Source organism: Drosophila busckii, chromosome 2R, assembly GCF_011750605.1.
Source record: "Drosophila busckii strain San Diego stock center, stock number 13000-0081.31 chromosome 2R, ASM1175060v1, whole genome shotgun sequence".
Taxonomy (NCBI): domain Eukaryota; kingdom Metazoa; phylum Arthropoda; class Insecta; order Diptera; family Drosophilidae; genus Drosophila; species Drosophila busckii.
This window is the reverse complement of record NC_046605.1, coordinates 12681972-12706846: the sequence shown is the minus strand read 5'-3', so window position 1 is coordinate 12706846 and position 24875 is coordinate 12681972. Positions and strand designations below refer to the sequence as shown.

Below are 24875 nucleotides of genomic sequence, written 5' to 3'. Positions count from 1 at the left end.
CGTAGGTTTTTTGTTCAGTAGCCTGCAACTAAAAATTAACAAATGAATAAACAATTATACTGTTATCTAGATTGAGCCAATCAAAGCGCAGTAAACGTAAGAAAACATTTGGCTACTCAGCCACCTGCTGCGCTTTTATGTTCGCCTGGTACAAACAGGTTTTTTCTTCAATTAGCTGCAACTGAAAATTCATAAAACCTGTATAATGAAAATAAAGGACACATTTGTTTATTTTTCAAATTCAATTTATTCGTTTAAGTTTTCAGATTTATTTTTGACACATTGATATTTGGTTTTGTTGTTTTGTTGTATCTTCGTCGATCGAAATGTATTATTGTATGCTACACAAAAACATTCAATTAGTTAGACCAGAGACTATATTATATTATTGTATAGTCTTTGGTTAGACATTCAAACACATGAAGATCGTTTATGTATGTATCGTCGTATTAATAAATATAAGTTTTGTTTTTTTTTTTTACTTATTTTTGTGTGATGCTACCTGTATTAAGACTAAACTGACTAGAATAGCGCTGCTAAGAAAATATGTCGAAGCTACAGCTTTAGTCCAAGTGCTAATCCGGTCAAGTAGATACGTATTTTGTGCTATATGTCAAAGTCAAGGAGAGTCAAGAAAAAACATTTATGCTAAACATCGAGTGTACATGCAGATTATGCGTATAGTAAGTTCGGTAACCACCATTTAGTCGTGTATTAGTGTAGATTCGTGTATCTGTGTGTGTGTGTGTGTGTGTGTACGTCAACGCCAGCGCTGTCAGTTGGTGCTGCTAAATACTTCTTATTAGTTATCAATGCCCTAGTCGTATTTTAATTCGATAATATCGTCGGCATTATGCCGCAAGTCTTTTGTAAGCAATTACAAATATATATCGTTATATATCGTAAACATAAAACTAAATATATCATAGTAAATACATATTTAATAGAAATTAGCTAACCCGGCACGCTAAGTCTAACTAAAAAAAAATACGCAAGTTTAAATAATAAAATTCAATTACCAAGGCTGATCAATCGCCGAGCATAAACTAAAGTTCACAGAAACGAGTGCTTCATAAATTAAAACTACTTATAACCAGAATGTCAATCCGGAGCGGCGGCAGCGGCAGCCGGATGAAGTAGTGGGGGGAACGGAACGGGCTTTGTCGCAAGCGTTTTGTTGGCTTTTAGTATCTATTAGCAGCATGGCAGCAGCAGTGGCATTGATGATAGCGTCAGGGCCGCAATCCGTAGTGTGTCTTTTGAGTTGATCTCGACTGGATGTTGCAGCAGCCTGGTGCCGCGCCAAGGTCACCTGGTATGAGCGGCACCAGCAGTCTGCGCCTTTGTCTGTTTGCCTGCACCAGCGCCAGTTGTCGCAGTTGCCGCTGCAGCAGGCACAGCAGCTCCAGAGCTTTGTGCAGCCTCGGCGCGCTCTCCGCGATGATGATGGTGATGATGCTGATGACGCCGGCCACCGCGATAGTGACGACGATTGTGATGCTGATAATTGTTGTTGGTAGGCTCCGGCATGGCGCGCTGCGTCTCTTGAACAACCGGCGCAAAGCTGCTAGCCACCGGCTTCATCAGTGTCGTGCTGCTGGCCGGCTCCTGTGCTGTCAGCTTCTTGACGGCTTCGGCCTCCTCGCGATTGCGCACATCCTCCTCGGTCTCTATGGAAATAATAGTGCCACTTTCGGCTTCCACATCGATAATGGCGCCACGACTTTTTTGCTGCAGATACAACTGCGACATAAGCTCTTGCATTTCACGCAGCTCCTGCGTTACCATAAACTCCGGTGCATTCTCCAGCTCAGACGGTGGCATGGCGCACTTTAGGCTGTCGGTTTCATCGTTTATGTGCTCACGACAAACGGGACACAAAGCCTGAAAGGGCTTGGCACTCTTCTGCAGCCAGCCGGGCAACTTGTCGAAATCCTCCTGATAAGTGCGACGCAGCGCGTTTAAATGACGCGCCAGGCAATAGCTATGCAGATAGTGGAAGCACTCGGTGCGTGTAAATTCGTCGCCATCGCAGAAACCATACAAGCAGATCACACACTGGCCGCTGGGCAGATTGCTGCCAGTCAAATGCTCGCGCACCACCTCGATTAGGTCAAAGACTACGGGAAAGCCCAGCGACTCCTTGATCTTTGCATTGCAGGCGTTGCGTATGTCCTCAATACGTGCATCGTCCAGGCCGCGCGGACGCAACAACTTGAAATTGGGACTTACATCGGGATATCCAGCTGGCGGCAGTACTGCTAACGTCACACAGATATACTTTTGATCATCCTCCTCGCCAGTCAGTGGTTGCACTGTAGTCTCAATGCTTTCAACAACATCACTACAAATAATCAAAGCAAATCAGCACCAAAGTCTTGTTATTGTTATTGCCACTTGCTTACTTTGGCCCACGAACAATTCTCACATCGTCCATGAGTATCGCCTCCAGCGACTCGAGCTCCTCTGACAAACTGTAAACAAATTTCACTTGATAAATGGGCACAGTGGTTTGCAAACTACTTACGCATCCATTTTCGTTGTTCTCTGTGCGTTCAAAAAGATTTTCCTTACAATTTGCTAAATTTATTCCTGGAAATTTTAAAAATCAATTTAGACGATTGCGATGCACAGTTTTCTTGATAACAGGTTATATTTTTTCGATAGATGGCTCACTCCGATAACAATGACTTAACAGCGCCGTTTACAGAACAGCTGTGTTAACAGCACAAGACGGAAGTGAGCAGTGAGCGCCAAGATTAAGAACAAAAATGAAACATTCAAATTTCAATATATGCAGTTTTTTTATTCTAATAAAATAAGCCGATTAACATAACTGCGCTTATATTTTTAAAGACAATTTTGCTTACGAATTCAAAAATGCTTTTCGCTGTTTGCGTCAGAGTCCAAGTGCTGGCTGCTCATTCATTCCCATTTCGGTGGTGGTTTTTACTGTTCGCTGTTCACCACATTTAGCCGGCGAAGCTCTCGCCGTATATCGAATGGATATGGAGAGTAGAAAACAACACACATACACTCACACACACACACAGCACATGTGCGCGCAGAGAAATCGAATAAAGGCACATATAGCACACCCCAAAGTTCTGTGGGCATTGGGCAGCATTTTCGGTGCTTGCTGGTTACTGAGGGCGCCAAACCCAAATCAGTTTATAACGGAAAGCACAAAGCAACGGTCGTGAAAATTGCAAGCAGCGCTTTGTGACAAAATATTAAATAGAAAGAAAAAAATCGCCAATTTTTCCGTTCATAGTTTTGAATCCCATTGTGAGTGTGTGTGCTTTGCGGAATTCCACAAGTATTCAAATATTTATAAGCAGTTAAAGGATAAGCAGCAAAACGGCGCGCCTGCATTACAGAAGTGTCTGTGTTAAAAAAAATCCGCCCTTACCTTTGCTCGTTGACAAGCTAAGCCAAGTCAAACTTTGGTACGTTGCGCCTCTAGAGCATGGAAAAAGAAAAACGTTGAAAGGACTTTTATCCTGACGTGTCCTGCGCACGCAGCAAAAACACACACACACCAATATACAAGGATGCACGTGCTTTATGCTCCAAATAGTCAATTGTTCAGTGCGAATAGTTTTGCATTAATGCACAAGTATTCAGCATTTTTTTGCATTCACATTCAACAGAATCGAACTGTAGCATTTGTTGTATGTGCAAATAAATTAAACATTCTAATGCTAATTATTTTCTCAGCTTGCGCGTCGTATGCGCTTGTTTTTTAAAGCGAAAAAAAAACAATGAAAATACAAGCAATGAAAAGCAGCAGCAGCACGTGTTTTAGAAAATCTTAGAAAATTCATAAATCACTTTAGCAATTTGCATAAATAACAGGGCAAACAATTATGGCAACATTTTAATGATGAGCAAATTTTTGCTTAGTTTTTCCCATAAGCTTTTCAAACTATATACTTCGCGCTCGCTCACTCGTTCGCTCGGTCGCTCTGTCTCTCTGCCTCATCTTTGACTGCTCACTTGCTCTCAGCTTGCTTGAGTGTGTGGCGAAGGGAAATTGCATTGAGGCTGGCAATGGCATTGGCTGGGGGTTGTTCCCACCAGCAAACAGCCAAAAAAGAATAAATTAGAAAAGCTTTGCTTTGTCTTTTCCTCTCTCTCTCTCTCTCGCTCTCTCTATCTCCCTCTCTATGCTTTTGCTATAAGGGTTTTGGCAGCCCAATGTCCCAACAGACAAACAGTTGATGCTGTGCCAAAATAAAAAAGCAGAAAAAAATAAATAAACCAAAAGAAAGTGAACTTTGCGCTTGGCTGATTGCATTTTGGCCCTGACAATTGCTATGCGCTCTCTCGCTCACTCCCACGCTTAGAGTGAGAGCGAAAGTGCTGCAAATTTAATTCTCTTTTTCCTTTTGGCTGAGTGCATGTGCCCATCATCTGAGTGTTTGTTATCTTTCGCTAAATCTATTGTGATTTCTTGCCATGAGTAATTGCATTTAACAAGCTCAGCAATTTTGGAAATTTACATGTAAATTTGTTACTCTCGAGCACAATTTGAAAAATGCTCACATCAGCATATTGCTGCGTTTGTTTACATAACAAAACGTTGCTGTTGCAAGTTGCAACTGCAGCAAGGTTGCTGGGATGCGTAAACAATGGCCAAGTGCAACTTGATACCTTTGAATGAAGCTGAATGAAGCGGCGCCAAGTAGTTAGAGCTGGTCTAGTCCGGCCAACAATCGCACCACTAAGCTTACCAGCAAACTTTCCCAGCTGGCACCTGCGTTCTTAAGAACTTAGTAGACAGATAAGCCAGGGGTGCTGCTGTTGCATTTGTATCAAAGATTTTCGGCGCCATTTTTGCCTTGAGTGAAAATCAATTACATTCATTGTTTGCCAGAAATGCATATTGAAGGGCAGGCAGCAGCTATTTACAGTCAGCCCTCAATATAAGCAATATGCTATAGTAGCAACCTCTGAATTCGCAAAGTTTTGATTCTAATATTGCTATAAGTAAAAGTAACTCAATTACCAAAATTAAATTAATTAAAAACAAAGAAAAAAACAAAATTAATTGCAACGAATTATCAAAAAATCTGTACGGAATAGACTTAATAAATACATTTTAAGCTAATAAAATTTGTATTTATGTGTAAATAAATCACAAAATTGGCTAAACAAAAATGCAGACGCGTTTTTTGTATACAAGCATTTTCTTCTATGCAAAAAACATTTTTCGAAAAAAATGCTTAGCTATATATGTTTATATTTAAGCACTGTATTTTATATATTAGGCATATTCGTAGTATTAGAGACTGCTTAATATTCAAAGAGGCGAATTCTTTAATTTAAGTGTAAAAAAGTCTCATAACAGTTGTGTTTGCTACTCATTGGAAGCAACGCAAAATACCAAATGCTGTTTTAAAAATAGATTGGGATATATATTATAAGGTGGGGTGAAATTCAATGGGCATCTCGTCATATGCGATTTCTATTTGATGCGCTTTCAATGTTTACAAGTGTATTGGGGCAAATGGCAAATGCTATAAAACGTGCAAATCGATAGAATTGCATTGAATGCATTTTATTAGCAATCAAATTGCCTGATTTATGCAGCAATGCAACTGCCTCCCCCCCACCAACCCACTTGCTTGCTATCTGCCTTTCATAACTGATTCACGCTGTCTGCCTAATATGCCCAAGTTTTGCTTATCGATTTAACCTGAAACACGCCATGTGAATTTCTGTGTGCTCTCGCCCCACTGCACTTCCCTGCGTAGTCCTACAACGTGGTCCTATGTACCCGACCCTTACTCACTTTCTATACAAATTTCGTGTTTGTGTGCCCTAAACTTGACGGCAGCAGCTTTAAAGCAGCAAAACTCCCCTCGTTGCCTCGTTGATGCTCGCATGGCAAGGGGGATGAACTTCAAATGCTCTGTAACCCAAATAACTCAACTGGGGTATTTCCTATTGTATTGAGCTAAACTTTACAAAACGGTTGAACTTGAAAATTTAGCAATTATGCAAGCTTTCAAGGAATTTCATCATATTTTGTAATACAGGGTATAGCGTAGTCGTTAGAACTTGCATTTTGAACACTGTTTTGGCACGACGCAGTTTCGTTTTGTCTTTTATATTCGGGGGTTTCAAGTTTAAGCGCATCGAAATTATACCAATACCTATGCAGAGCATGCCAAGCTTTTAATTTTGCCTATGTATGTGTGTTTGTCTCTCAATGTGTGTGTGTGTGTGAGAGTTTAAAAGATAAGCTGTAGGTAGCCGGGTCTTTGGTATATTTCCATTCATTTAAAATTTAGATTTGAGTGGTATAGCCTGTGAGTTTGGTTCGCTATAGTCTTCTTATATAATATGCGCATAGCTTGAAAATATATTTTTAGTAACGCTGGCTTAAGAACACTAAACGTCTTTGTTGGACAGCGCTATTATTGAACAATTTCCTATAATAATGCCATAAGTGTTGTATTTGCCCAAGCACTTAGTGTTAGGGGCCAGGGCTGAGGCCAGAGCTGCGAGCTGTGTCCTGCAGCAAATGGCAAGGCGAAATAATAATATGACAAAAAACGCTGACAGCTTGAGCTTTATTTAGAAATGCCGGCAGGGTGGTGCACAACAAATTGCGACGTAGAAATCAGAGTCGCCTATAAATAACAAAAACAACAACAGCAACAGTTTAGGAGCCACAGGACACACACACACACACACACACACACACGCGCCATTTGGTTTACGTAACATAAATTGGATTGTGTAATCAGCGCAGCGAGTGAGCAGAGACTGCCGGTCAGGCAAATAAACAATGCCAAACAAGCGGATCAGCAGCATTGGGTCAAGGGTGCACGGAACTAACTTTTAATGCGACACGCATGATGTGAAGCCTTTTTATTGTTGTTGTTGCTATTCTTGCATTGGCATAGCAATTTTTTGGTTTTGCCATTTGTGGTGCGAAATGCAATTCAAAATGTTTACCCAAAAGCAAAATGTGCCAAACGACGCAATAGCTGTGGCAATGATGAGAAGAAAAGACAAGCAAAGACGTCATAGCGCATTACGTATACGCAACGTTGGGCGCACTACCAAAAATATTAAACACCCACACACACACACACACACACTCTCTCTCACTCACTCTTTGGCCTTTAAAGCCATCAATGAAGCCGCTTGCACAGCAGGACGCCAAAAGCTGTCTCGACAGCTTTTTAGAGCGTGCGCTCTCTTCTCTTTTTACTGTTTTGTGGTGAATTTCTCTTTCAGTTGTGCAGCTGCTGCTGTCGCTGCTGCTTCTTGCTCCACAGCTGGCTACACATACATACATATATATCCTTGCGTGTGCTCCGTCCCTTTCACGCTGGCCACACACAAAAACTTCCGTTTGGCGACAAAGTCGTCGTCGACGACGTCAGCAGACGAGACGAGCCTCCAAGTAAATAGCACACAATACATAAACGTCGACTGCGTGGGTTTATATATAGCGACCTTCTGCTTTTGGTAGTCTACACTACACAACATAGTTAAGTTTTAAACGCATTCGTGCTGCTCACAAAACTGTTGCAGTTTACTCAGTGTTCAGTTTGCTTAATTAGCAATGACCTTTCGACAAGCTCCAGCGAGATAGCTGCGTTAGAATTGCAAGCTCATAAATTAAGCGTTAATTGCTGGCCAAATGAAATTACTAAGTCAATGTGGCCAAAATAATTGCCACACAGCACAGAAATTGAATTAATAGGCAGCACTCTATTGAACGCTCGCCCACACACAGCCACTTGAAAGTGCTTCAAGGACATAATGCAAAAATGTTGTTGCCTCAACTCTTGTTAACAAGGACTCTATGCCGCGTATTGATCAAACAGTCAAAGGGCTAAAGCTAAAGTGCGCTTGTGGGGAAGCTTGTGGGGAATTCCTGAACCACTTGTGGTGGTTATTATAATATATAGAAGCTAGTTGGTTTAGAGCATTAACAAACTATCGCATAACAAGGCAGAGCGGCAGTTATAAAATTCATTACTTTATGCCAGGCTAATAGTAATAACAACTTTTAACAAACACACTCTACCAACTGCTGCGTGCCTTTGTCATTATTTGTTTTTTTTTTTATACACTAACGAAGCTTCTTCACACACACAGAAAACGGCTCGAGTAATTGCAAACGTTGATGGCGGCTACTAAAATTATAGATGCACCGCGTAACGGCCACGAGATGGCGCCACTGAACACACGCGCCAGAGGCGATGGCACACATGGAGTGACCATCGTGCTGACTGCGCCGCAACGCAACTCGGTGCAGTCGGTGGACATACCAGGCGAACCGGATCGCGCCGCCTGGAGTGGCAAAATGCAATTCTTTCTCAGCATCATTGGCTACTCCGTGGGACTGGGAAACATTTGGCGATTTCCCTACCTGTGCCAACAGAACGGTGGCGGTAAGTGCAACAATTTTCCAGCATTGGGTGCATTGCACCCGCTCCATAGCAGATATCTAATGGCAGTAATAAAATATTTGCCTACTGCTGCAATTTATTCATAAGCGTGCGCCCGATAAGCAGCTGGGAAACTTTATATATGCTACACTATCAAATGTCTAATCAAGTGCATTGGCTTAGCAATAACATTATGAGATTTAATGTGCGCTAATTGCAGCGCTCTGAGAATGGGCAATGGGGCGAGGGCGGGGACGGGGCAGAGGCCCCGGAAGAGGTTAATTGTGTGTGCGCGTAACCTTGTGGGTCGGCCCAGCCCGTGCCAAACAACGCATTCTGATTGCGAGACAATGAGGGACACACACTCACACACACACATACACACAGCTAAGCATAGCAGCCCAATTCCGTATACCTTTAATTCAATTACAAAAAGTAACAGCAAAATAGAACAATGGAAGAAGAAAATCTTTTTAGACTCTGACGTAGGTGGTTTTATACTTAGAAAAATTCTTTGTCTACCCTAAAAATAGAAAAGTTGCATAGCATATAGAATTGTCGATTAGTTACCAAGTGGGTATAAAAAAAGGGTACATCAGGTTTTAAATTTATTTTTTTAATTATTTATGAATTTGCTTTGGTACGCTACGTATAGAAAAGTTGCCTAAACTATGGACGGACTTAAAAAATCAACAAGAAGATTATTAATTTTCAAAGTCTTGATTAGAACATAAGATTCAAGAAATCATATTTTTTAAGAATACAAAGGTTTTACCTCCAACATTTTCCGTAAAAACAAAAATTAAATTTAAGAAATAATTTCTAATTTAAAAGAAGCTTGCAAAAGTAAAAAGTCGGAATCTCTGTTGCTTAAGAATCATTAAATTATTATTGATCAGTGGAATTTTTGCTTGATCTAGTTGGTAACTAGTGTATATATAGGTATAGGGTATATAATGTTGCACAACTATTCGAGCAGACTTTTTAATTGATTTACTGTCACTTTTGTTTGCAGGTGCTTTTCTGATACCATTCATGATTATGTTAATATTGGAGGGTATACCGCTCTTCCTCATCGAACTGGGCATGGGCCAGCGTATGCGTCTGGGCGCGTTGGGTGTGTGGAACACCATTCATCCCTGGCTGGGCGGCATTGGCATTTCGTCGTGCATTGTGACGCTATTCGTGGCGCTTTACTACAACGTCATCATCACCTGGGTCTTCTTCTATTTGTTCAACAGTTTTCGGGTGAGTTATGAACACGAGGAGTGTGCACGAAGCTGAATTAATTATTATTATTGTTTATAGTATCCACTGCCTTGGTCGACTTGCCCGCTTAATGGGACTGGCTTCGAGCTGGAGGAGTGCGCCAAGTCCTCGGAGACTACGTACTTTTGGTATCGCACCACACTGGACGCCGCACCTTCAATGGATGAGCCTGGCGGTCTCAAGTGGTGGATTGTGCTCTGCCTGCTGCTGTCCTGGACCATTGTGTTCTTCATTGTCATGAAGGGCATTCAGAGCTCCGGCAAGGTTGTCTACTTCACCTCGCTCTTCCCCTACATTGTGCTCACCATCTTCTTCATACGCGGCATAACGTTGCGCGGCGCCGGGGCAGGCCTCATGCACATGTATACGCCCAAGATGGAGAAGCTATTTGAACCGACGGTGTGGCTGGACGCGGCCACTCAGGTCTTTTATTCATTTGGCCTGGCCTTTGGCTCGCTAATTGCCTTCGGCAGCTACAATACGCCCAAGAACAATTGTGTGCGGGACGTGCTGCTGGTGTCCGTGTGCAATGCGGTTACCGCCATCTATGCCAGTGTCGTCATCTTCGCCATTCTCGGCTTCAAGGCCACCGTCAATGTGGATCGCTGTGTGTCTAGGTAAGTGTGTGCTGGGGTCACTGCAAGTTCAATAGCGCGCATCGGCGCTCAACAATTGTGTTTAGGGCTTGGGATTTTGCTTTGTTTGTGTGCAGGGTGGGGTCGACCAGTTGTAACTGGTAGCCAGCGGCAGCGGCAGCTTTGTCTATCTTCAGCTCTATTAGTGCGCATTCAGTTGGGCCAATCGATAAGCGATGGGCCACTTCGACTGCCCATCAATTTGTTTCAATTAATGCCCCCGCTCAACCTGTGCTACTGACAATTGCTGCTGCCTCTCTATTAATATTTCATTCACTATTTACAGCAATACGGAAATACTTGTAAAACATGCGCTGCTGCCATTCAAGAACGCCAGCAGTGAGGAGTACGAGACCGCCCTACACAAGATTAATCATACTGAATTCACGGCGCTGCAGCTCAGCGAGTGCAGCTTGTCCAATGAGCTCGACAATGTAAGTAAAGTTACTTGGTTATAATTAATTGAATTACAATTGTAAAATAAACGTTATGAGCTTTTGCCCATTCATTTATTAGTTGGCTACGATTTAAACTAATTGAACAATAATTCGAGATTTTTTCGGGTGACTGCAGATAATCGAAAATACTTCGAAATATATTTTTAAAGTAGTCAGAATCTTTTCTATAATTAATTTAATTTCTTTATTTTAAATAATTTATTCCAAATTATTTACTTCAAATAACTAAAAGTAATATACATACAATGAAAATATTCAACGGATTTTTTTCTATTATGTATTTTATTTTATGTCAATTAAGAATTTTTAATCGATTATTTGCAATCGACGTCAATTATTAACTAAACAAGCCAAACATAATTAGTTTTAAAGTTGTATTTACCTACTTACAAATATAATATTTTATATATTTACTTATTTATATAATATAATAAATGAATTAATTACAAATGATTGCAATAAGTAATCATAATTTAAATGTTTTGGACTTAGCATTTGATTGTTTGCCTTACTTTTGCAGGCTGCTGAGGGCACTGGTCTGGCTTTCATTGTATTCACCCAAGCCATTGTGGAGCTGCCCGGTGCTCCATTCTGGGCGGTGCTGTTCTTTACCATGCTGCTGTCCTTGGGCTTGGGCTCACAGATCGGCATACTCGAGGGCATGCTGTGCACACTCTTCGACATAGACATCGTGAAGCGGGTTAAGAAACAACATGTCACTGGTGTGGTGTGTCTATTCTGCTTCATTGTCGGTTTCATCTTCTGCACAGGTGCCGGCGAGTATTGGCTCAAGATGTTTGACTCTTTTGCCGGCACAATCGGTTTGGTTGTGGTGGCGCTGATGGAAATGATTGCAGTGATCTTTATCTACGGCCATGAGCGGTGAGTAGAGCAAAATGCTTAGCCTCACTTTGTCTGAATAAAATGCTTGCTTTGCAGCTTTACTGAGGACATTTATCAGATGACTGGCTATAGACCCGGACTGTACTGGCAGCTAACTTGGCGCTACATTGGCCCAGTGATTATGGTTTGCATTCTGGGCTCTTCTGTTGTGTTTATGGTCATACGCAATCCCACATATGGCGCCTGGAATGCTGAACTAGTAAGCAGAATGAAAGGCAATGTCAATTCTTTTACTAAGCGTTTGATGCTGTTTCAGGGTGTTGTCGAGCAAAAGGATTATCCAAATTGGGTAATGGGCATTGCCTTGGCTATGATTTTGGCTGGCGTACTGCCCATGCCCATTGTATTCCTCATGCGCAGCTTCCAGTGCCTCAAGGTGGACTTGGACATACACCAGGGCTCCATACGGCGCAATGAGACAACTGCATCTACTAAGGAAATGATTGATAACGATGATGATGTAAGTTTACACCGCGCATACGTAATTTTAACTTATGTACATTATTTAGTTGTGTTGTTCAATTGTTTCTATTGATTTGAACCTAGGCTAAGTAACGTCATTCATTATTACTACTAAATGTAACTAATTGTGTGTTTTTCTTCTCACCTCGAAAAACTCATCCACACTTTCTCACACACACACACTCTCTCACATAATTATGCTTGTTTTTTTCTTATTAACAAATGCTTACAATTCTTAAAACTTCACTCATGTCGCGCTCTCAATGTCGTACAGAATATGAGTCCGGATATGCCACCGCAAAATTCATTAGCGGCGACACGCTTCACAATTGGAGACTTTGAAGTAAGTTGTGTGTATTGTCCTGCGCTCACACACAGACAGACACACACACATGCATACATACAACTGTAGCATAACTAATCATGTAACTCTTCTTTTTGTCTGTTCTCTCTACTTCATGTCGCATTCGTTTAAACAGAACTAGATAATCCAAACACAGGCACAAGCCACGTTTTTAAGTATCCCTCAAAAGCAAAACCAATAGCTATACCCAAATCGAAACCCAACAAAAGTAGCCACAGGACAATGCGTTTGAAAGTTCACAAATGCTCACAACTTCGTTAAGAAATTATGCCACTAAGTAAAAGATATACAAATATTTTTTAAAACGCACAGCAAACTTACTACTAGCAACAATCGCAATGCCATTTAAAATGTGTCTAGAGTTTGAAATCTCGCACTCGTCAGCGCCTTCTTTACAAACAACAAATACTTAACAAACTTACAGCGACTACAATTATTTACCAGCAATTAGACTAGTGCAAAGTTTATAGCATAACTAAAGTAGCGTAAACTAAGTTGATAACTTAAAGTTTAGTCACAATTGTGTAATTCAAAAGGCTCAAGAGCAGTCCTTGGCTCACATAGGGCTGTTTAATACGAAACGACAAAACAATTTCTATATAATAAGCTGTTACCGCAATTGGCTCACGACGATACAGTAATAATAAATTACAAGGTAAAGTACATACAATGAACTGAACTGATAACTGATTTCAATAACTTTTCATTTAATATTTATTTGTATTTTAATGTGTAAGTGTAGCTTTAATTTTTGTTAACTAGTGTACATTGTAATCTTAACAAAACTGACGCTGCGTGCGCTGCACAAAGCGCCACCTGCTGGGCTGTGCATATAAATGTAGCTTAGCGAGCTTTTCATCGGCTTCAGCTTGTAGCATCAAGTATACGCAATGTGCGCATTTCAACTTTTCGTTTGTTGTATTAATTATAAAATAGATTTTATTATATTTTTTACTAATCATATGCAACGCTTTCGCAGGATGACGAGGATGATGATGATGATGAGAACGACTTAAGTGGGCCTGCCTTGGGTGGTCATGTGAAGACACAGAGCGACTTGTCGGAAGAGGAGGAGGAGGATAAGCCCATGACCATGCGTATGATGATGCTGCGTCCAACAACAACAACATCGCCTCTCAAGCAATCAGGCGGCAATCATCTAAATGTGCCAACAAGCAGAAAGCAGAACTACAAAAAGGATGCCTATGATGTGTAGATAAAACAAATTGCAAGTAGTGCGGTTAAACGGCAAGTAATTTAATTCACATACAACTCGGATATATATAAAGCATATGTACATGCTTACATGTATAAACTTACGCTAAGTGCAGCGCAAAACATTTATATTTACAATAAGTATTTTAACATAATTTAATTTAAAAACCAAAACTAAAATTAAGTACAACTTGGCAACAATTAATAAAACAAAGGAGTATATATAATTAAATGAAATTGTTAAAATGTATTTGAACACACTCACACACACACACACACAACTAAACTTACTATATATAATGAGCTAAAATTGAACTTAAAACGGGTTTTAAAAAGAAATGCAAAAAAATGAATGAATTATTTATTTCGTTGCAAATGTTGTAAGCATTATGATTAAGCACAAGCTAATTTCGTATTTGTGTCCTTACCTAACTAACTATATAACTACCTGCATACTTACCTAATATACACATGTAATCCCAGTTGAATTCTTGACTAGCCATGAAGTACTATCGAACGCTTTGTATTTACCCAAAGATACGCATTTCCAAAGAGTTTAACTCATTATATTTAGTAGACAACAGTCCATAGCTTATGATTTCAAGTTCAACTTTCCCTTCTCAGTTAACACGGTACATATGCATATAAATAAAAGTATTGTAATAATATTAAGTAAGTTTATAAACAAGTTAAACCAGTTGAAATATTAACAATGCAAATTCTAGTTCAGTTGTTAACTGCATAGACAAAAAACAAAATTACAAAAAATGGCAACAAAAAAAATGAAAAAATCTGTAATGTGTGATATTCTACATAATATCCTCGAATTATAGACTAAGCGTATAAATCGTTATATGAATAAGTTTTGTTTTAAGTTAATCGACACTGCAGGCCAACCTCAGATGCTTTCCTGCTCCAACCACTGGATAGCTATCCATTCTATATATTCTCTCATCTGCTTTACACATTAGTTCAGTTCCTTTAATGCCATAGCGACAAAATATCTACACACAATTTGTAATCCAAATGCAAATTATTTAACTATATGCAAAACCAAAAAGAATTAATAACTGCTGTGAATAGTTTTAGTGGTTGTAAAGTTCTATTACAAATTATATAGTTCTTAAGCGGCATTCACATCCTGACTAAACTCACAATCTCAAGCACACACATTCGAGTTTTCTTTCTTTACTCCAGAACAAAACATATTCCAAGTTCGGTTTCCGCAAAACTTTGCAACAGGTTTATTATAATAAACACACACAAAGAAAACTTAAACACACACAGAGACATGCACATAACTATTTAAAAATTCCTAATTCGGTAAGGCTATGAAACAAAACTGTAATCAAAAACAAAGAGAACAAATCTTGGAATTTTTTCGAAGTACGGCAAATGTTGAAGACAATAAAACATAAATAAATATAGAAATACTTATGATATTGGCCTCGTCAAGTTATAGAGCTACCGACTAGAAAAAAAAGTGTGCGATGGCCGGCTGTTTATACAGAGATTTTTTGATTTTAATATTTCAATTTCTTATTTTTATAAACGGAAAGAGAATCTGCAAAAAGCGTTTATCATTTCACTCAATATACAAACATACAACATATATCGTGAGTTTGTAAACTCAAAGGATTGATTAATGTACCTTGCGAACAAAAGTTAGAGAGCTCGTTGCTTAGTCTTGACTAGTTGATAAGCTTGTGTAGCGAGAGCGGAGTGCGCGCATAACAGTTGTTTAGTAATTGAAGTTAGTTATATAGCTAAGTACACAACACACATAACAAACATATATCGAAATCTGTTGACTTCAACGATTTTTCCCCCCACGCGCAGTCTAAAGTTCCAAACCGAAACCGAAATCCAATCGAAACCGAAACCAAATAGCAAACCATCTAACAACTGATTGTATAGTTTGGCTCATCTATTCTAAACTCTATGCCTAACGAAACTACTTATTAAATATTGTATTGTATGTATATGCTATGATTGTCGTACTAAGCGATACTAAGATGGACTCGTGTATATTTAAATTGTATTGTAACATGAAATGAAATTACTTATGTGAAACATTATTATTATTATTAATACTATACATACACACCACACACACACACACAGGTAATTATTATTAATAAATATATATTATGAATAGTGCGTTAAGTTAAACAACAACATGATCTTTTATTTTGGGTATTCTCCGAGCTTCTGCGGAACTTTGCACTGAGCTGAGCTGAACGAGCAGATTAGGCTTATCGCTGGGGTGCAAACTTCGAATGCGCTTAAACGGTTTTGTTTTGATAAACTAGCAGTCAAGATAACTCTCGCGCTCTCTCGCTCTCTGTCTCACAACTAACAACTCATTATGTCAGTTATAGAGCAACTGTGCACGCGTGTGCGGTATAACTTGTTTGATTAAAAGTCATTCAATAAAGTAATAGGAATGCTTTGCTGCTGCCAAAAATATATTTTCGATACAAGATTGGCAAGTCGGCAAGTGTCAGCACGACTTTGATATACACTTTGTGCATTAATATGCCTTTTGGATTTACTCGCAACAGGGTAGCATCAATCAGAGGCTCATAAAACCACACGATAAGCTGGGGCTTTAGCTGGCAATGTCGTAACCGAAATTGGCCGCAGACGGGTCTAGAGGCCACGTTGTTGATAAGCAGCAGCAGCAGCCAGCGCTCTTGAGGCAACAGCTGGCTGAGTGGCCATGTGGCAGCAACACAGAAAGGGGCACGACATTTGGTGGCATGCCAGTGGCGCATGCGGTGGGCGTCACGTAGAGTCAGCAAGCGAGAGCTGGGAGGGGGAGCATGGCTCTTATCTTATCAGACGCAGTTGTATGTCGCATGCATAAAAACAGAGCGAAATAAACACAGAAATCGAATGAATTAACCGCATGTGTGTGTGTGTGTGTGTGTGTGTGTGTGTGGGACAATACATATAAAGACAGCTGTTACTTAAGCACAACGGCTGCCATAGAGTTTCAGTTTGGTTTGTAGAGCGAACACAGCAACAAGTGCCCCGCAGCAGCAGCCGCAGCAGCTACAGTAACAACAACAACAACAATCCCAGCAGCTGAAGCGCAACAAGTGCCAACGCGAAAAAGAAAAAGAGAGCGCGCATTTCACTCAATTAGTTTGTGGCATTTAAATATAAATTCGTATTAAGTCGGTTCTGCAAATTTCATTAAATTGCACATCGCTATAAATTCATTAAGCAGCAGCAAATCCAATTGCAATTCTCAATTGCAGCTGTGTGTAGCAATTGCCACAAATGTTGCTGAAGGGCGTTCAGCTGCTGCGTAGCGGGTAAGTCTTGTTCTAATTACAACTCAAGTTCATCCAAGCTCATTAACAGTTTGTGGCTGTCGGCATTGCCGACACACTTACTCAGCTTACCAAGGCCATCAGCAATTCGTCTGCCTTTGATAACAACCTACCTCAAGTTTAACACGCATTTTACAACAATTCAAAACTCATCAGCGGAAAATTCCACGAAGGGCTTGCTGGCTGGCTTATCCCCATCTTGTAAGCATGCACATCAACAACAGACGCATCAATGTTAATGTCGCATAGCCCAGAGATCAATGGACTTGACTCGCTCTCAACACTCTCAACGCGGCCTTAGTCTCAGTTGTTCGCGCTCTTGCTCACAAAAAGTTTACACACATTTTAGTTTGTTTATAAACAATGTTCACGCTATCATCGCGTACACGCCCCCTCAAGCGGTTTAGCTGCCCTCAGCTGATTTTATCAATGAATTTATTGCTGCTCACGCGTAAAAGTATGCTGCAGAAAATCTAAAATTCTTACTATGCACACTAGTCGGCATTTCTATTCTTGTCTATAACTGTATGCAATGTTTTCTATTTGAATTTTTAATTCCTGCAAAGAACAATTCAGAAATATTTATTTGGTCTACTACTATAATTATCCCTATTATTTCAAGAGAGGTATAAGTTTATTTTTACAAAATCTATGTTTTGTCTGAATTATAAAAATACTTTATATTAATTTGGGCGCAGCCAACTTTTGTAATGCACTTAGGTATTCTGCACTGCTTCTAGACTGCACTGCTTGAATATATTGCTATGCTACACTGCTTGACTGCAGCTTCAGATAGGGCATCCACTATTTATATAGAAAGAAGATGTTTCAATATTTTCAGAGTTAGTAATTATTTCTGTAAATTAAAATTTGAAAATCCACCATATAGAAATTGATACTCAAAATTAGATTAAGCTTAACTTAAAACTTGATAAATACTTATGCCAACTGTACTGTGATCTAGTGACATTTGCTTTGGTTTGTTTACTTTTCATCCAAAATTTTGTTTGTTAGGCGTGATAAAAATGTTACTTCCATTACTTTTAAATTTAGGCAAATAGCTGGGCTCGTTAGATCGCGGCTAAACAACAACAAACAACCTTAGCATGCACTTTACGAAAATATGAGGAAATGAAATGCATTAAATTATGCCCAAAGTCAATCATAGTGCAGGCAAGGAAGTCGTTGAAAAGTCAATTGTAAGTCTATTCAATTCTTGAAACAAAAATATAACTTTAGGCGTCACACAACAAATACAAATGCCGAAAGCTTCAATTATAATTCAGAGACTACTTTTGTAGGAAAAGCTTTCATAATCAAAGCATTCTCTTTGTTGTTTTGTTCGTTGCTTTTATCAGCTGCCCGCCCCGCTCTACCCCAACGACAACCCGCAGCTGTCCACGCGCTACAAACTTTTTATTATTTTTGTGTTTTTGTTTTGGCTCCGGTTTTTTCTGCTCTCGGTTTGAGTGTGTGGGTGTCTGTGGGCGCGATCGACAAGCGGCGCTGCAGTCAACCGACTGGTTAGGCTGCCTCTCTCTCTATAGCTCTACGTGTGTGTGTGTGTGTGTGTGTGACGTTGTTAAGGCGTAGGCAATCAAAACAAAAACAAATCGTTGCTAGTATGCGTGCTGCTTTTGTATAATAATTTTTTTTTGAGGGCGCCTAGCAACAACGCTCAAGTGCTGAGATTCAAAAAATCTTTCTTTTGCGTTAGTTACTTGTTTGGCTTTTTGTTTTTATTCTGTTGCTGCTTTTGTTTTGATATTGCAGACGCCTTACGGCTGGCTGGTGGCGTGTTTCGCCTGCTAAGTGGGTGTATTGCCTGTATCTGTATTTGTGTGTAGCCTGACAACATTTTTAAAGACCTTTAAGACAGCTAATATCATAAACTGGCTGCGACTCAACTGTATCTGTCAGATACTTTGTTGACTGTTGCAATCGATATTTTTGCAGTTGTCAGCAGCAGCAGCAGCAGCAGTTGATAACCTTAGACAACCCGACGACAACTGACGACGACGGCATCAACAATAACAATTGTTGCTGTTGCTGTTGCTGTTTCTGTTGTTGTTGACGCTTCTGCAATTGGAATCTATTTTGTTAGGCCGAGCCCCTCAACTGAGCGTGCGAACAAAACAAAGACAAGACAATAACAAAAAGTAGCTGTTTAAACAGAAATTAGCTATAAACAAATTAAGCTGAGCTATGCATATTAGCTGCGTACACATTTTATCTATAAAAATTATATGGGCGACGTACGCCGCACATTGTACTTAGCAAAAGTCTTTGTTTGCCATCGATCAGCAATAAATTGAAAACACTCATGTGCTAATTATATCGAAACGCTTATCGGCTAATTGTTTATTTACTACACTATGCTTTTTGGCATTTCTGCAGATAAGATAAGCTCTGGAGTTGTAGTCATAATTACACGATATATACGCTATATATTTGCTATGACGTGCTGCTAACTTACTTCCTGTTAATTTGAATTATACTGCGACGCATCAACGAGACTTTGCTCCCGTTTTTGTAATGCACCCACATAGACAATGATGAACAGTTTGATTGGCATATTTTGTGTAATAAATTGCTCGCTTATCACTCAGCACACATTGACGCTGCTGGACTTTGATAGGCCACTAAAACAATCAACTGACATTAAGCGTTAACTCTGCTCCAGTTCAAACTGGTTGGCAATTGCAATTGGCCTTGACCTTCATAGCCACAAATGGCAGGCAAGGTAAACAGGATGTGCTGCAATTTGACCATTTAAGTCGCATTAACAGTCTGCTAGTTGAACTACTAAAATTTACAGATAAGTGTAGTATTGTGTAGTAAATTATAAGTTAGCAAGTTGGCCGAAAGCCACGCGACGCCTTTGCCTTAAATACAGTTTCGTTTAACTGGTTCCAACTGCTGTCGAAACTTGTTCAGCTTGATGGCCAATTGATAAGGCATCAAACGAATTTTTACACACTCTTTAATGCGTCTGTGTGTGTGTGTTTGTGTGTGTATCGTCTGCCCTTAGTTTGAAAATTACTTTGTTTAAATGTAAGCCGCAAGGCCAAGGCTAAGGCGAAGGCTTCTAAGTTAATGAACTTTGCTTTGCCCGCAGCCGAAGGCTGTTTAACCTGTGCCCCAAAAAAAAGTTTGCAGCAGCTGAAATCACAAGACTTTTGTTGCCACGTGTACCAAAATAAATACACACACACACACATACGCACATAATAAACTAGAATATATTGCGCTATAAATTTTCCATATATAATACATGTATCAAAATGCGAAAAACACGCGCTTTTCGCTTTAGCAAGCGCGTGAAAATGAAAATGCCAATAAAAATAAATACACAGTGTCCCAAAATAAATGTGTCCACAAAGCAAGCAGACGCCAACGAAAAGAAAAGATATATGTATATTTATCTCTATCTCTCACTCTGTGCTGCTGCTAATTTGCAGACCCTAAAAACAGCTGCTAAAAAACAAAGCAGCCACTTGCCATTTACTGAATGTCAAACGCAGACCTGCAGCTGTTTAACAAATTAACTAAAGTCTGCCTGCCTCCCAAAGCTTTAAATAATTTACTTAAATATTTGTTTATTTTAGGCGCGTGGCAACCATCAAAATATAAAGCAGGGTGTGCTAAATAATTAGCAGCAAGTGCCAGCCAGCCACAGCTGATAGCGCTTTAAATGAAAACAAAGCGCACAGAAATTTTCAAAATAATGCGACGCTAGTCTCAACGACTTAGGTCAGTTCTTATCGTTGGACTAAAAACTAGGCAAGGCAGTTAAACACTTAATGTCTGTAGCTTGCAAAATAAATTTGTATTAATTAACACAGCACAATTAATTAACAGCTGGCGATTTACGCAACTGCAGACGATCATGTGGGCCACACGCACGTTACGTAGCTGTATCTATAACTGGGCAGACTATGTATCTATGTCTAGCTGGCAAATGCGCAGTTTGTTTGGTCCAAGCGTGACGTCAGTTTGTCAACTTGTGGACTTTGCACTTGTAACGACGACGCATTAATTTGTAGTATGCCCCAGTTAGTTCAACAGCAATTGAGCAGCCGCTAACCCAACCCAACCCACTTTTCCCCAGAACAAAACCAAAACAAAAACAGAGAGCGCTCACCCAGAGAGCAGCACTGATCACTGTCTGTTGAAACATTGATAAATCTTGTGCTGCTGGCTGATGAAACATTGCATCATTCTTTGAGCGCACAACGAGTTTACCTCCAATGGAAAGTGACGCGCTCACACAGATACACACATCTCTATGTATGTATGCGTGTGTGCGTAGACAGTACAATTGAAGGTTAGTCCTCTCTGACAGCTTCGGAATCCCCAAAAATAAATAAAAAAATATAAACTGCTTGGCGCTGTGTAAAAGTCGAAGCAAGTTTCTTGTCGCTGAGCGTAAAAAATAAATAATAAATTATGATTGACTCGACAGTGGTTGACTAAGAGATGCTCTAGGCTGCGTTTGAAATGGAAAATTTTCTATTCGTATGCTTTCCCGGAAAACTAATTTATGTCATAGGGTATACTTAAGCTGAAGAAAGTTGTTAGCTTAAAGATAAAAAATACATAACATTTACTTTTAAATTTATGGCTACATATGCATTTGTTTTTAAGGTTATAAGCAGTTGCTATGTACCTGTGTACCAGAGGGTTACGTTAGGGTCTCTACCTAGTACCTGTTAGCGAACTCAACAGACGCTACGGAAACTCACCACACCTTTGTTATGATCCATTGTACAGGGTATATGATGAAATGAAACCTGCACAACCAGCCAACAGCTGATTAGCCAGTTTTGTATTTGTTTTTGTTTGTATGGGTTTATGGCGACTGCGACGCCAGCAGCAGCAGCAACAACTCTTTTTTTTTCCAGCTGCTGCTAGAATACCAATTGAGGTACAGTTGTGCTCACAGCTGTTAGTTGAAGAGCAGCTGGCAGTTGGCCTTACTTCAGGTAGAATCGCAATCGCAATTGCTTTCAAGGGCGTAGCCAGGATGTAATCAATGCAAAATCAGCTTATAACTAATTCTTCATATATTTAGTGATATAAATTAATACATATAGATATATGGCATGAACATTTAATTGATAATTTTAATGCCTTCATTTGTAGACAGCTTTAGGTTTTGGGAATTTCTACTTCACAGCACGTCCAACATTTCTGCTCATACCTGTCCATACTCGCTCTGACTTGCTTAAGCTAATTACCTCGACTCGGACTTAGCTAATTAACTAATTACCAACTACTTTACAGACTTGTCGCTGCGCCCAAGCATTATAACTTCCGTCTGATCTGCCGTGCATTATCGGTCAACTATGGCGATGCCAAGGCGCTGACGCCAGCTGTCAAAGCCTATGTGGAGCAGTGCGTCAGCCTGTGCCAGCCCGATCAGCTGCACATCTGCGATGGCAGCCAGGCCGAGAGCAAGCAGCTGCAGCAGCTTATGCTGAAGCAGGGCACCATTGTGCCGCTCTCCAAGTACGAGAACTGCTGGCTGGCGCGCACTAATCCCGCCGATGTGGCACGTGTCGAGTCCAAGACTTTCATCTGCACGCCACGCAAGGAGCAGACGGTGCCGGTCACCCCAAATGCCACGCCTGGCACGCTGGGCAATTGGATCAGCGAGGCGGATCTGCAGGCAGCCATTGCTGAGCGCTTTCCAGGCAGCATGAAGGGCCGCACTATGTACGTCATACCCTTTAGCATGGGTCCAGTAGGCTCGCCGCTCTCCAAGATTGGCATTGAGATCACCGACTCGCCCTATGTGGTGGAGTCCATGAAGATTATGACGCGTGCCGGCAGCAAAGTGCTCCAAGTGCTGCAGCAGGGCGATGGTCAGTTCGTCAAGTGTCTTCACTCCGTGGGCACGCCCGCCAGCGGCACACAAGCTCAGCCCAGCTGGCCCTGCGATCCTGAGCGCACCATCATTCTCCACAAGCCCGCCGACAATGAGATTGTCTCCTATGGCTCTGGCTATGGCGGAAACTCGCTTCTGGGCAAGAAGTGCTTTGCTCTGCGCATTGGCAGCACCATTGCCAAGCGGGAGGGCTGGCTGGCGGAGCACATGCTCATTTTGGGCATCACCAATCCGCAGGGCAAGAAGATCTATGTGGCGGCCGCTTTTCCCTCGGCCTGCGGCAAGACCAATTTGGCCATGATGACGCCCACTCTGCCAGGCTACAAGGTGGAGTGCGTGGGCGACGACATTGCCTGGATGAAGTTCGACTCCAAGGGCGTGCTGCGTGCCATCAATCCCGAGAATGGCTTCTTTGGCGTGGCTCCCGGCACTTCACGCACCACCAATCCCATTGCCATGGACACTATTTTCCGCAATACGGTGTTCACTAATGTGGCCTCCACCTCAGATGGCGGCGTCTACTGGGAGGGAATGAGTGCAGCAGAGATGGGCAGCGCCAGCATCACCGACTGGCTGGGCAAGCCCTGGTCTAAAGACTCCGGCAAACCAGCTGCGCATCCCAACTCCCGCTTCTGCACTCCCGCAGCTCAATGCCCCATCATTGATCCCGCCTGGGAGGATGCTGCTGGCGTGCCCATCTCTGCTATACTCTTTGGTGGGCGTCGCCCTGCTGGCGTGCCGCTGGTCTATGAAGCACGCGACTGGGCACATGGCGTCTTTATGGGCGCCGCCATGCGCAGCGAGTCCACCGCAGCAGCTGAGCACAAGGGCAAGATGATCATGCACGATCCGTTCGCCATGCGTCCGTTCTTTGGTTACAACTTTGGTGACTATCTGTCGCATTGGCTGAGCATGGAGCAGCGTGGTCAGGTGCCCAAGATCTTCCATGTGAACTGGTTCCGCAAGAGCGACGAGGGCAAGTTTCTCTGGCCCGGCTTTGGCGACAACTCGCGCGTGCTGGACTGGGTATTCCGCCGGGTGCAGGGCGAGCAGTGCTACGAGGAGTCGCCCATTGGTCGGCTGCCCAGTGAGGGAGCGTTGAATGTGAGCGGCATGCAGGGTAAAGTGGATCTCACTCAGTTGTTCGAGCTGCCCAAGGAGTTCTGGCAGCAGGAGGCGAAGGAGATTGAGGCGTACTTTAAGGCGCAGGTGGGTGAGCACCTGCCCAAGGCGGTGGCTGCCCAGCTGGGCGAACTGAAGGCACGTGTGGCCAAGATGTGATTTGGGTAAACATAGTTTAAATAAAACGACAAGAGTATAAATATTTTTAACACACTTTTGCGTTGTTTTTGAATTTCGGGGGAGGGCGCAAGAGGCGTAACGATCTTACTTATCAGCGTGTGCAGAGTCGGAGGCGCGTCCACGAGCGAATTCTTTGGCGTAAACAAGTCCATATAAATATACAATCGCCCTAACCTCTTGGCATCATCGTGACCAATTATCAAGAGCGCAAATCGAAAAACAAGCAAATAAAAATTGTTAAAAAACAAAGCCAGAAATTAGGCAGCCGAAAAAAACCAAATAAAAAACTATGGGTTCGATGTACATGGAGGGGCACTTGATGTGGTTGCCAAGCTCTGATTATTATTTTCGGTGGCATGATCGAAAGAAAGAACAACGCATTATTTATGATAAGCCCAAGCAAGTGGAAGGGGTGGACAATCGTTAGATTTTTATCTATGCCACAGGTGGTAATCCAAGAATACAAAATGGAATGCAGCTAAGTACCAAGCACCGAAGAAAGTTAGAAAAACCCCAAACTGAACTGATAAGTGACCGAAATATAGAAGAGCAGAGCTTGTCTATATAGAGACAGCTCATTAAAACTAGTTACTTCCTCTTCTGCGCTTGATAATTGGCA

At 41.3% G+C, this 24875-nt stretch overlaps 3 protein-coding genes across 6 annotated transcripts; 2 read left to right on the top strand and 1 right to left on the bottom strand.

Annotated features, from left to right (window-relative positions):
* Window positions 1–253: 253 nt before the first annotated feature.
* LOC108595208 (E3 ubiquitin-protein ligase RNF25) lies at window positions 254–2620 on the bottom strand. Its single transcript, XM_017980396.1, has 3 exons — window positions 2528–2620; window positions 2406–2474; window positions 254–2344 (listed from the first exon to the last, which is right to left on the bottom strand). Exons 1-3 carry the CDS (start codon window positions 2533–2535, stop codon window positions 1309–1311), a joined length of 1113 nt encoding a protein of 370 aa, XP_017835885.1. The 5' UTR covers window positions 2536–2620; the 3' UTR covers window positions 254–1308.
* A 577-nt stretch (window positions 2621–3197) lies between these two features.
* Window positions 3198–13894, top strand: LOC108597709 (sodium-dependent neutral amino acid transporter B(0)AT3). Of its 3 annotated transcripts, XR_001915086.1 has the most exons (10): window positions 8153–8420; window positions 9433–9665; window positions 9726–10303; window positions 10608–10755; window positions 11300–11661; window positions 11719–11881; window positions 11939–12142; window positions 12419–12487; window positions 12624–13163; window positions 13488–13577. XR_001915086.1 is itself a non-coding variant. In XM_017984398.1 (9 exons), exons 2-9 carry the CDS (start codon window positions 8153–8155, stop codon window positions 13722–13724), a joined length of 2193 nt encoding a protein of 730 aa, XP_017839887.1. In that variant the 5' UTR covers window positions 3198–3449; window positions 8125–8152; the 3' UTR covers window positions 13725–13894. The 3 variants fall into 3 exon arrangements, 2 of the variants coding, with proteins under 2 accessions (XP_017839887.1, XP_017839888.1); XM_017984398.1 differs by lacking the exons at window positions 12419–12487; window positions 12624–13163 and adding an exon at window positions 3198–3449 and having other exon boundaries at window positions 8125–8420; window positions 13488–13894; XM_017984399.1 differs by lacking the exons at window positions 12419–12487; window positions 12624–13163 and adding an exon at window positions 3204–3288 and having other exon boundaries at window positions 8125–8420; window positions 13488–13894.
* Window positions 13895–16930: 3036 nt separating this feature from the next.
* LOC108597031 (phosphoenolpyruvate carboxykinase [GTP]) lies at window positions 16931–24277 on the top strand. Of its 2 annotated transcripts, none has more exons than XM_017983324.2 (2): window positions 16931–17046; window positions 22351–24277. In XM_017983324.2, exons 1-2 carry the CDS (start codon window positions 17012–17014, stop codon window positions 24233–24235), a joined length of 1920 nt encoding a protein of 639 aa, XP_017838813.1. In that variant the 5' UTR covers window positions 16931–17011; the 3' UTR covers window positions 24236–24277. The 2 variants fall into 2 exon arrangements, with proteins under 2 accessions (XP_017838813.1, XP_017838809.1); XM_017983320.1 differs by lacking the exon at window positions 16931–17046 and adding an exon at window positions 18056–18263.
* Window positions 24278–24875: the final 598 nt, after the last annotated feature.

What these genes read in the sequence shown, in the direction of transcription:
- LOC108595208 (XM_017980396.1), bottom strand. An exon ending in AGAATTGTTCGTGGGCCAAA is followed by an intron (nt 2,345 to 2,405) that starts GTAAGCAAGTGG and finishes GATTATTTGTAG; the next exon opens with TGATGTTGTTGAAAGCATTG.
- LOC108597709 (XM_017984398.1), top strand. Translation starts at nt 8,153, where the DNA reads ATGGCGGCTACTAAAATTATAGATGCACCGCGTAACGGCCACGAGATG. An exon ending in GTGGATCGCTGTGTGTCTAG is followed by an intron (nt 10,304 to 10,607) that starts GTAAGTGTGTGC and finishes CACTATTTACAG; the next exon opens with CAATACGGAAATACTTGTAA. An exon ending in TGTCCAATGAGCTCGACAAT is followed by an intron (nt 10,756 to 11,299) that starts GTAAGTAAAGTT and finishes TTACTTTTGCAG; the next exon opens with GCTGCTGAGGGCACTGGTCT.
- LOC108597031 (XM_017983320.1), top strand. Translation starts at nt 18,196, where the DNA reads ATGAAATGCATTAAATTATGCCCAAAGTCAATCATAGTGCAGGCAAGG. An exon ending in AAGTCGTTGAAAAGTCAATT is followed by an intron (nt 18,264 to 22,350) that starts GTAAGTCTATTC and finishes ACTACTTTACAG; the next exon opens with ACTTGTCGCTGCGCCCAAGC.